General features: G+C 34.6%; 2 protein-coding genes across 2 annotated transcripts; both read right to left on the bottom strand.

The window, feature by feature from the left end:
- Positions 1-246: 246 nt before the first annotated feature.
- LOC105216473 (pickpocket protein 28-like) lies at positions 247-2,960 on the bottom strand. Its single transcript, XM_054231757.1, has 4 exons — positions 2,803-2,960; positions 1,558-1,666; positions 1,344-1,492; positions 247-1,278 (listed from the first exon to the last, which is right to left on the bottom strand). Exons 1-4 carry the CDS (start codon positions 2,958-2,960, stop codon positions 459-461), a joined length of 1,236 nt encoding a protein of 411 aa, XP_054087732.1. The 3' UTR covers positions 247-458.
- Positions 2,961-7,833: 4,873 nt separating this feature from the next.
- LOC114804471 (pickpocket protein 28-like) lies at positions 7,834-11,645 on the bottom strand. The gene is made up of 6 exons (XM_029043014.2): positions 11,293-11,645; positions 10,590-10,790; positions 10,420-10,528; positions 9,148-9,293; positions 8,264-9,078; positions 7,834-8,196 (listed from the first exon to the last, which is right to left on the bottom strand). The coding sequence occupies exons 1-6, from the start codon at positions 11,499-11,501 to the stop codon at positions 7,856-7,858; spliced, it is 1,821 nt and encodes a 606-aa protein (XP_028898847.2). The 5' UTR covers positions 11,502-11,645; the 3' UTR covers positions 7,834-7,855.
- Between the last annotated feature and the right edge of the window lie 235 nt (positions 11,646-11,880).

The following is an 11,880-nucleotide window of genomic DNA, read 5'->3' as shown; positions in this document are numbered from 1 at the left end:
AGTCCCATAAAAACTCCGATGAGACCACCGATACTTGCTACAAAGTTAAAAATATAAATTATTTTCCATAAGTTAATGAAGTATAAGATGAGTTTAATTAGATTTGCACAGCTTATCTGAACCTTATATTGGTATAAGAGGCTGTAAACTATGGCTTGAGCAAAAATTGGGATACCTTGATAGAGTTTCAGAAACGAACTACCACTACTACTGAATTCCTCAAAATTAACTTCCATGGAGCTAAAACAGGGAAAAGAGTATTTGACGTTTTAAAAAATTTTGAACTAGGACGCCACCATGACCTCTAATACATTTGAAATCAACCCTCACCATCCGTATAACTCTGAAATAGTTAGTTGAATTTTGTAATGGACTCAAACTACTCTATCGACTTATACCATTTTTCGCTTATAACCCAAATTTTGCTCCGATACTATTCAAATCAATTTAAATCAAATTTAAATTCCTAAACCTAACTTACATAACACATCAATCGAGTCAATGAACGGCGACTGTTTCGTACTTTCATAAGCATATCGCTTGTGATAAAAGTTAGCAATCGCAATATTTTTCTCCACATAAGTATCAGTCATATTCGCAACGACAGTGTGTGTTTGCTCCATTAATGACTTCTTCAAGTTGGCTGAAAATATATCAATTTTGAACTTTTTTGAAAAACAGCTGCTCCAACACCGTTGACTACATGGATTGTCAAACCTCTTATTTTTCAATAAGTACTTAATCTCTTGTACACAAAGGAAATCTTTGTAACCACATATTCTCAAACTCGAATTTTCCGTTACCATATGAGATGCGACGCAACCGCAAACCGAAAGTGTTGTTTTCGTTCTGCACTCGTACATACAATTCACGTACGAGTAGTGGGAAAATACTGATAACTTCAATTCGCTTTCGAAAACACAATTTCTTAATTGGCGACTTAAACCACGCAACTTTCTATCAGCCTCCAGATGGGTAGGGATAATACGAATGAATGACTCAAGACCAGGTGCAAGCAGTAAACCAGTTTCGTGTATGTTTGGTTCATCTCCGGGATTGTGAATTGTGACTTTGAAACCGGCACTTTTCCCCGATGCGCAATAATACTCATCTCTTTCCACATTTAAAATAATATTTAAGCCAAGTGTTTGTCCAAAACCGATGGACCTCATCGGTGAGTAATATTTGGGTAAGGGTTCCTGATATCCTTTTTCCAAAGACCAATCCACGGGCTTGACGTTTGGTGGATATGTTTTGTTATAATTGATAGATGTTGATCTGTAAACAATGAATGTAAAAAATTCGAATAATTAAAGATCAAAGACAATTAGTTAAAGACAAACATATTTGAATATTTGTAGACTGGATTCAATGTATTGAATGTACAACAAAATCCTTCGTCCATTATAACGGGATGGAAGAGTTCTGTGCAATTGTATTCCACGCCTCCAAAAGTACATTTCAGTAACATACGTTCACAAGATTGTGATGTCTAAAAATAGTTAAATACAAGACCTAATATTTGGAAGAAATATTTAATTATATTTAGTAGCTTACATTTAAAATAAAATCATTAATTGAACTCCAATCCTTAACGCCATCCAATACGGTTATATTTGGTTCCATTTTACACAGGAGTTTTACGAATGAATATTCCTTAGAAAATCTGTAAAACAATAATGTAAGTCATAATCTTAGGCGGTCTTAACTGCTTTAAGATTCATAGAAATGTTTAATAATATTCGTCAAAGTGCTATTTCTGAATTATTAGCGAAATGTGCATCATATTAATATAAAATAGTAAACTTACTTTGAGAAATTTTATACCCTGCTTCTAAGCGCCTGGTTCATATTACATATAGTCACTGCAGCAAACGGATAGTCGGTGACAAAACTGGGTACAGTGTTAATGCTTATTATTGTTGGCGAAAAGGACCATTTTTCAGCAACCAAACGGACGAAAAATGCACTCACCGCCAAACCAATTATACAATTTATAACGAAGAAAGCCCTGAAAGTAGATTAATAAATGAAATAAAAAGCAACAATATCAATATCAATATTTATAGAATTGCTTATATATTTTTACTATATTTATTTAAAACACTACAGGAAAAGATTTTGCGTTAGATCAGCCAGCAGAGGCGGTTTATAAAAATAATTATTGAAAACGCGAGAGATTTAATATGCTCAGTATATATGTACATACATATAGCATGCAGTAAACTGATTAGGAAACTCAAAAAATTAGACAAAATTCATCCTTCAAAAACTGACGAGCTAGATAACCACACATATTTTTAGATCACGATTATTATATTGTATAAAATATTCCAAAAAGTGCTCGTATAATCAAAATATTTTTGTTACTTCGATTCAGCGAGATAGAAATAATATGTCACTGAATTATAAAAAAAACCAAGAAAGTATTTAATATTGATTTGGATGAACCTTAATATAATCAGCATCACATAAATACTATTGTTTTAAATTCTAAGGTGTACTTTGTTTTAGTAATTGATGCTGTGAAGAGTTAGGACATCCGTGTATTATATATATTGGTGCATTCTTCAGTGTTATAGAACTATAGTTCCCAAATCCAGACGAGTTATTTAAATGCTGTATCTACACTTAGTGAGAAGTGTTTGGCTTATCATTTTGATATTTATTGTTCCTGTAGTTCAGCAGCTTTATATTACGCTCCTTTCATGGCTTGGTAAATTCCGTGCCGAATGAGCGGGAGGAGAGTACAATTTGTGCTTAATAATATAATATAATAATATGGTGAAGCATTTCATTTACCTCTCAAAGATACTTAAATCTTGTTGATTAGTGTAGCGTAAGCCATGGATTGTTGAATTTTGTAAGAATTCACTTATATTTTGTCTGAAAGTAGATTTAAACTTCCGTTTACTCTGCTGGTATGTGACAACGAAAAGCTTCTTATTCGTGACAGCCATACTTGTGCACTAATCACTTGCAGTAAATTTCAGTAAATTTTGCCGAGTTAGATGATGAATCCATAATAATACGCAGATCACAAACTGTATTCATAAATACAGGTTTTAGCGCGACAATTCATGCGTACGAGTACAAGTGTCATTTACTAACAATTTGTTTTAGTCAAGCAAAGAAGTAGGAAGAAATTAAGTACCGACCTAAGTAATTTTGAAACTATTAAGTAATTATGTCCCCCCCAACATAAAATTGGGTAAAATATGAGTGGTACAAGTTTTCAAAACAAAACAATGCCTTTTGATCACTTAATAACCCAATCAAAGAAGTACTTCACATATGGCCAATTGAATATCCATAACGAGAACAGGAACAGGCCACTATTTATTACTATAACAAGTAAGGAAGGGCTAAGTTCGGGTGTAACCGAACATTTAATACTCTCGCAATTTATTGATGTAATTTTATAAAGATAACACAAGTCGACCCATATATTTGGTATAAAGTTCAATAGAATCACGAAAATCATCATAAATAGTATATGGGGACTGAGGTAATTCCTAAACCGATTTCACTCGTTTTCACCACCAAGATACAATGTATCGAAGACTATACCCTCACTTAATTTAATATTACTTATAATTAGATATATGGGATCAGGGGGAAGTTATGACCCGATTTTTACCATTTCAGGTACAGAGAGAAACTGTTATAAGAAAAAAATTCAGAAAGAAGGAATTACATTAAAATATCTGAGGGATTTATCTATATTTTCGGTGAAAAATTAACCTTAGGCACTAGGTTCTTCATGTTCGATATCAGGGGCCTTGAAAAGTCATGGTCCGATTTTGACAATTTTTCCACATGTGATGTCACAGCTCAAATACAGTATTTGTGTAAAGTTTTATTCCGCTAGCTTCATTGATTCCTTATGAATACATTATAAAGTGAACGAATCAGATGGAATTCAAAGTTGAGTTATATGGGAAGTAGACGTAGTTGTGAACCGATTTCGCCCACCCGTGTCATCAGGGTGTCAAGAAAGTGTTATATACCGAATTTCATTGAAATCGGTCGAATAGTTCCTGAGATATGGTTTTTGACCCAAAAGTGGGCGACGCCACGCCCTTTTTCCATTTTGTAAAAAAAATCTCAGTGCAGCTTCCTTCTGCCATTTCTTATGTAAAATTTGGTGTTTCTGACGTTTTTCGTTAGTGAGTTAACCCACTTTTAGTAATTTTCAACCTAATCTTTGTATGGGAGGTGGGCGTGGTTATTATCCGATTTCTTTCATTTTTGGACTGTATAAGGAAACGGCTAAAAGAAACGAGTGCAGAAAGTTTGGTTTATATTAATTTATTGGTTTGCGAGTTATATATAAAAAACCTATTTGAGGGCGGGGTCACGCCCACTTTTCCAAAAAAATTACATCCAAATGTGCCCCTCCCTAATAGGATCCTATGTTCCAAATTTCATTTTCATAACTTTATTTATGGCTTAGTTATGACACTGTATAGGTTTTCGGTTTCTACCATTTTGTGGGCGTGGCAGTGGACCGATTTTGCCCATTTTCGAAAGCAACCTCCTCAGGGTGCCAAGGAACATGTGTTCCAAGTTTCATTAAGATATCTTAATTTGTACTCAAGTTATCGCTTGCACGGACAGGCGGACAGACGGACAGACGGACGGACAGACATCCGGATTTCAAATCCACTCGTCATCCTGATCATTTATATATATATAACCCCATATCTAACTCTTATATTTCTTGGTGACACAAACAACCGTTATGTGAACAAAACTATGATACTCTGTGCAACAGGTTGCGAGAGTATAAAAATAGAATTGGAACAAGTAAGGAATTGTTAAATTCGGGTGTAACCAAACATTTTATACTTTCGCAATTTACTTATTTAATTTGATTAAGTTAATACACAATTTGATCCTATTATGAATATATTCGGCATAAAGCCCACTAAGATAACGGAAATCATTATAGCAAATTTCACCCTTTTTTACACAAAGTCACACTATTAGGCGAAAAATATTCTCCTGAATTTCTATAAAATATTTTCGGTAAGATTTATTCTAGACACTGAAGCCTTTACGCTCCGCTTACGAAGCCTTGAAAAGTTATAGTCCAATTTGGGCAATTGTTAGATGAGCGATTCAATGCATATATTTTTATACTCTCACAATAAAAGTTGCTAAAGAGAGTATTATAGTTTTGTTCACATAACGGTTGTTTGTGTCACCAAGAAATAAAAGAGTTAGATATGGTGTTATATATATATAAATGATCAGGATGACGAGTGGAGTTGAAATCCGGATGTCTGTCCGTCCGTCCGTCCGTGCAAGCGATAACTTGAGTAAAAATTGAAATATTTTAATGAAACTTGGAACACATGTTCCTTGGGACCGTGAGAGGGTTGCTTTCGAAAATGGGCAAAATCGGTCAACTGCCACGCCCACAAAATGGCAAAAACCAAAAACACATAAAGTGTCATAACTACGCCATAAATAAAGTTATAACAGTAAAATTTGGAATAAAGGATCACACCAGGAAGGGGCATATTTGGATGTAACTTTTTTGGGGAAGTGGGCGTGGTCCCGCCCCCAAATCGGTTATTTTTATATATCTCGCAAACCAATGAAGCTATATAAACCAAACTTTCTGCAGTCGTTTTTTTAGCCACTTCTTAATACAGTCCAAAAATGAAAGAAATCGGATAATAACCACGCCCACCTTCCATACAAAGGTTAGGTTGAAAATTACTAAAAGTGGGTTAGCTCACTAACCAAAAACGTCAGAAACACTAAAATTCATATAGGAAATGGCAGATAGAAGCTACACTCAGATTTTTTTACAAAATGGAAAATGGGCGTGGCGTCGCCCACTTATGGGTAAAAAACCATATCTCAGGAACTACTCGACCGATTTCAATGAAACTTGGTTTGTAATAGTTTCCTTACATCCCAATGATATGTTGTGAAAAATCGCTTCACAACCACGCCTACTTCCTATATACCAGAACTTTGAAGACGATCTGAATCGTTAACTTTACAATGTATAAAGTAAGCACTAGTGAAGATATCGATGCAGAACTTTGCACAAATACTACGTTTATAGTGTGTCAGCCCCATTCTAAAAATCACCGGAATCGGACCATAGGTTGTCAAGGCCCCATATAGCAAACATGAGGACCTCGGTACTTCTAACCTAATATTAGGGTTTCCAACTTTCAATGGACTTTATACAATATATATGACGAATATGTGGGTCAAATTGTGTATTAGATAATATTATTAAAGTTAAATAAATAAATTGCGAGAGTATAAAATGTTCGGTTACACCCGAACTTAGCCCTTCCTTACTTGTTTTTTTTTGTTTCAGCAACTCATTCGGCAGTTAGGAACTTTTTTTTGGCACCTCCAAAGATAGTATATAACTCCGTTATTTTTCAATATCGTTGTAAAAAAAATTTAAAATGTAGCTGAAAATATACCTTATTATGGGCAAATAGCTTTGAAACAATCGAGCTCCTTAATAGAGTTATAGTAGTTTGTTAGATATATACAACAAATTTATTAGGAGTTATGTCCAATTCCCCAAATAAAAATATTTCAAATATGACTATCTTTAGTATGACCTCTCTACCGAACGGCAATACGAACGCTCCCACTGTGCCGAGGAACATGTGGTCCAAGTTTCATCAAAATGTCTATATACATATATACTCAAGTTACCGCTTATACGGACGGTCACATCCTGATATCATCACTTATATACTCATCTAACTCCATAATTAACTCTTGGTTGAACAACACTATTATAATCTGTGCAACCATGTTGCGAGAGTCTAAAAAGGTTAACGGCAAACAAGTTTGATTTCAGGTAATTGGTGAATACGAATATGTTCGACTTGGTCGAATTCAGAAGTGACTTTGTGTGACAAGGGGCAGAGGGGGGTGTTAAAAGCTTTGTGACATCACATTTCAAAATTTAAGGCAATATCGTTTCCCGCTCTGCTGCGCTCCTGGGTGCTAGACGACTGGCTGCTCTGTACCACGCCGATCACGCGCGACTACTTCTGCAGGCGGTTGCGTGGTTTTACCGCTACGTATGCATGCTTGTTGTTGTTTGCAAGACTGACTGTCGCACATGCTTCGCGCAGGCGCAGTGACTTCTATTCGTAAATTTCTAAGTCGTAAATTGTGTGAGTTCAAAATGTGACAACTTGTGACAAAGAGGGGGGAGGGGTTAAAAGGTCCTTAAATTCGTGTGACATAATTTATGGATGGCCCCTTACCAACTTGTTGACATTTTAAATATACTTTCATAATGGCACTCTCAGAGAAACCTTCGGCCTCATTGGCAACAAACGAATTACTCACGATAGACAGGAACACGTAGTAATCACTAATTTCCAGGTCCAGACTATAAGGTACATACACAAGCGCGGAGCTTCTGTCCAGTTACTAAAGAACTTCCAAAGCACATCGATGTGTGCGGCTTCATATAATCATAAAACTATCTAAGAAGCTTTTTCGAACGAAATCTAATCTTTCCAATGACATGGCTGATACCCGATCGCATTTATAAAACGCGGGATACATATTACTAAAGCCATATAGTGGACAAATAATGTCCATAAATGGCCAATTTCTTAAATATGGTGTGATTTAGTAGCAAAACCCCTTCTTCCAGCCTCTATATTCAAAGTGCACATATTAGTACCGCTTAGTTTAAGTATAGCGATAAATAGGAGCAATATCTAAATAAAATCAGCGGAACTGATATATGTACATAGAATACAGTGGCTTTTCCAAATCAATTAAGCAATAGGAATATTTTTCCATATATTTAATTCTGTTTATTTCAATGTTGCAAGTAAACCATTCAATACCTTTTATCCATACCTGTTTGCCATGGTTCCGAATTTTTGTTTTCGAATCCGAAATTTGGTTGTTTTCGCAATTTCACTTGCAAAGCATTGCCCTTTCGAAGGGCAGTTTTATTATGGAAACGATTTTGCTCCAAATTACCATAGGAATTAACCGAATGTTTTCTAAATGGGAGTTGGATAGATCTTAGCTTATGTGTTTTCGCCGACTTCACAATTCGCCATTTCAGTGTTGTAAATGGAATTCGAAGGGGCCTTAAAAACGCATAAAAAATCAGCTCAACTAAGGAGATGAAGCTGAAGCCAAAGAAAAGGCTTATTATACCGCCAATGCTTGCTGCAAAAAAAGTAAAAAAGAATGCATAAAAATGATTTACGTAATCATTCAGCATAAAAGAACTTACATAAAAAATCAGTTACTCCAATATAGTCCGAGTTCTTCTGACTTCTATAAGTGGTATGTTTAAAGAAAATATTCACGACAGCAATATTTTTCTCCAGATAAGCTTTACTAATATTTTCAGCGAATTTCTCATTTTCAAATCCCGAATGAATTAGTGGTGCAGAGAAGAATGATGGCATATAGGAGAGATCATTGCATGATGGCATGCAGAAATCGGCACAATTCCTTCTCGAGTTCTTTAATAGCATTGTTTCTAAGCGAATGCGTTCAACGCAATTGGACTCACGCATGCCACAAGTGGTTTCATTGCCAAATAACTTTGGTACATAATGTGGCAGACAGCCACAATTTTCTAAAATCCAGCCAGCACTACATTCGACACCACAATTGCGTTGTGTATACTTCTTATAAACATACAGACGCTGCTCGTTTTCGAATAAGCAATTTCGTGCATTTTTGCTGATGTAACGAACGTATCTTTCAGATTCGACTTTTTCGGGTTGGATACGAATCTTCGTCTCACGTCCCGGCGAGAGTAAAAGACCAATTTCGCGCATGTTCGGCACTTCGAGCGGGTTGTGTAGTAGGATTTTAAAACCGATGCTATCCGATGTCGAACAGTAATATTGATCGCTTTCAACATCAAGGACAATGCTGATTCCCACACTCTCACCGGTTCCTGCACTTTTCATTGGTATGAATTTTTCGGGTAAATCGCTTGGATATCCTGCCTCTGAACTCCAGTCAACTGGCTCATACCCTTCGGGATATTTGTAATTCTCATTAGTAAACGATTTCGCCGCTGTGGTGTTGTAACTGATTAAATTTTAAATACAAATTATGTAGTTATGTTTGGAATATGCAAATTCAAAGGGATTTATTTACATTCGGTACATGAACTTCGGATCAATCATATTAAAGACGCAACATAATCCATTGTCGGTGATGATAGGTCGAAAAAGTTCAGTGCAATTGAATTCTAATCCGGCGTACTTACATTGCAATAACATATTACTGCACGGCTGAGAGATCTATGTATGTACATACATATGTACAAGTATAAAATATAAATATTAAACGACAAAATCAATTACTTTACTAAACAATTAAAAATGTTAGCGCAACAAAAATATGTATTTCAATTTCTTTATAGCGCTTTTTTACGTTAATAATGTCAATAAACAATACGATGAAAGTAATAAAAATATCTGGTAAGATAAAACTAACTTATTCTCTCTTAACCAGAGAAAGGTGTTCATCGATGGTTCAGTATTCCAAATTAGGCCCTAAAAATAGCCTGGATTGTTTAGCTTGTGCAGAGGATACATGAGCAAATGGTGGCTTACATGAAACATTTCCTAAATATAAAGCCCCAGCGCTATATATGTATTATGTATAAAACAATTGCGATAAGAATGCAGGGAACGATGGACAAAAAACAACGCACTTACCGAGGTTTCCCTCAAGTATTCTGCTACTAAAGCTAAAACAAAATGATTGAGGCACAAAATACTTAACACTGCTATAGTGTGTCGCCTTGGTATGCTCCTCAATTTATTACTTTTAATAGTTAGAACTCTTTTGATAAACCCTTAACCCTTTCGGGAGTACGTATTGTTTAAAGAGTCGTCGTTTTACTGGCATACGAAAAAAGGCTATCCTTGAGAAATGTTTCGACGATTGGAAGAAACGCTGGCATAAGTGCGTAATACGGAATGGGACTATTATCTAGAAGGCGACGATATTAATCTAGAAATATTTTTTTTTTTTCAGAAAACGAAAAATACCATTATGTTTTTAAAATATCTCGTATATGCAAGTTTACGATGTAATAGCGATGGAGAAAAGTCTTCTATAAACTCCTAACGATTGTGGTAACCAATTAATGAGTCATCTATAATGATCATAAAAATACTAAACTGTCTCTAAAAATATTTGGTGCTTGGTTTCTAAGGGCCGTAAAACTAATCTTTGCAGCTTTTCACAAATTAAAGAATTAAATATGGCCATTGGAATCAAGAAATATATAAACTTTACTCTAAGATTCCATTTAATTGACTTTCAACTACTTGATCATAATATTCATGTTTATGCATTTTACACTTATTGGGAAAATATGGCCCACTGAAAATGCGTATTGGTATTATTTGTACTTACGTCATGAATTAAATGTATCAAATTACTCCAATCCGTAATGCTATCAGCAATAGTAACGTTAACATCGCGCTTGCAGAGCATTTGTATTATGGTATAATCAAACGAATAGCTAGAAGAGAACTTCATTACGATATATATAGGAGTTAAGCATTTATGAATTTAAAACTTACATTGAAAATTGTTGAGCCTTTGACCTATAAGCTTGATTTAGATTACAGATGGTAACCGCCGGAAATGGATCGTCTGTAATTCTCGTAAGCTTCGGATTGATACTTACAAGCATAGGGATATAGTCCCAGTCTTCATAGATTTCGCCCACGAAGATAGCTACTCCATAGACAAAGCAGATCAGTGCTATAGCAAAGAATAACCTAACGAAATAAAATTCGATAATCTTTTATGAAAGCGTTAAGACTACTTAAATCATTATGTATTGGAAACTAGCTTCCTAAGCAACCGATTATAACTTATGTGAACAGAGTAGAGATGAAGTTCTCTCTTAGAAAAGAAACGATACAACTACACTAATACCGTCAAAGAAACATAATCTTATACTGTTATATAGTCTATAACGAAAGGTTCTATGGAATTTTTGGCAATCCTGACAATCGTAACATCTCAGGGAACAATGAGAACTTCTTCGAGTAAACAACATACGAGTATTTCGGCGCAAACCCAAAGTGTATTGCATTGAAAACACTCTGGAACTGTTAAGAAAGAGTTCTGTAAATGTACTGATTATTATTTTCACGTGAAGACGCCTTAGAGTTAATTTTTTGTTGTTTACAAATAAAATATATATGAAATACCAAATAATAAAAGGCCCTAACATTTTGAGTAAATATTCAAACTTCATAAAATATATATACATACCGTTCAATAGGAAACAAATGTTTATTCACTATATATTTTAGTCCATGGATCGATGTATTTTCGCAATACTCCTTAAAATTATCGAATAAAATAGACTTGATTTTTTTCAGTTTTCTTTTTTGCAAGACTTTTCTTTTTATAACCACATCGTAACGCTTCATGGTGCTATGTTTTGCTCTCAGGTAGTGTGCTCTCAACGAAGGATCCATTGCAAATGAATAATTTGCAGTATAACGCTTTAATTATTAAATAAAATTCATTCATATACTATTAAGTCCTTACATTTGTCATATAAGTATGTATGAGTGAAATAAAGTAATTTAAAAATATATTTCTTAAGACCCTTCAATTAAACTAATATTTGTGATAGTACAAATGTCAACAACAAATTAAATAATTTTCTCTCTCTCTCTCTCTATGAAGTGCCAGAAAGTACTGTAATTATATATTATATACATATGTATATACATATATACTTAGGAGTGTATACAGGAATGATTGTCCGTTATAGCTTGTAAAGTTTCAAAGCCATTATTGGAGGATATATGTATACACATGTGTATATTTTACGTTAATAAGTTATTGCAT

Source organism: Zeugodacus cucurbitae, chromosome 5, assembly GCF_028554725.1.
Source record: "Zeugodacus cucurbitae isolate PBARC_wt_2022May chromosome 5, idZeuCucr1.2, whole genome shotgun sequence".
Classification (NCBI taxonomy): domain Eukaryota; kingdom Metazoa; phylum Arthropoda; class Insecta; order Diptera; family Tephritidae; genus Zeugodacus; species Zeugodacus cucurbitae.
The sequence above is the reverse complement of the archived record's forward strand: the minus strand, read 5'-3'. Positions and strand labels throughout refer to the sequence as shown.

Coding starts and splice junctions, on each gene's coding strand:
- LOC105216473 (XM_054231757.1), bottom strand. CDS start 2,960: ATGGCTGTCACGAATAAGAAGCTTTTCGTTGTCACATACCAGCAGAGT. Junction 1,667..2,802: donor GATTTAAGTATCTTTGAGAG/GTAAATGAAATG, acceptor ATTGTTTTACAG/ATTTTCTAAGGAATATTCAT. Junction 1,493..1,557: donor TTAATGATTTTATTTTAAAT/GTAAGCTACTAA, acceptor AACTATTTTTAG/ACATCACAATCTTGTGAACG.
- LOC114804471 (XM_029043014.2), bottom strand. CDS start 11,501: ATGGATCCTTCGTTGAGAGCACACTACCTGAGAGCAAAACATAGCACC. Junction 10,791..11,292: donor CATTTGTTTCCTATTGAACG/GTATGTATATAT, acceptor TTATTTCGTTAG/GTTATTCTTTGCTATAGCAC. Junction 10,529..10,589: donor AAGGCTCAACAATTTTCAAT/GTAAGTTTTAAA, acceptor GTTCTCTTCTAG/CTATTCGTTTGATTATACCA.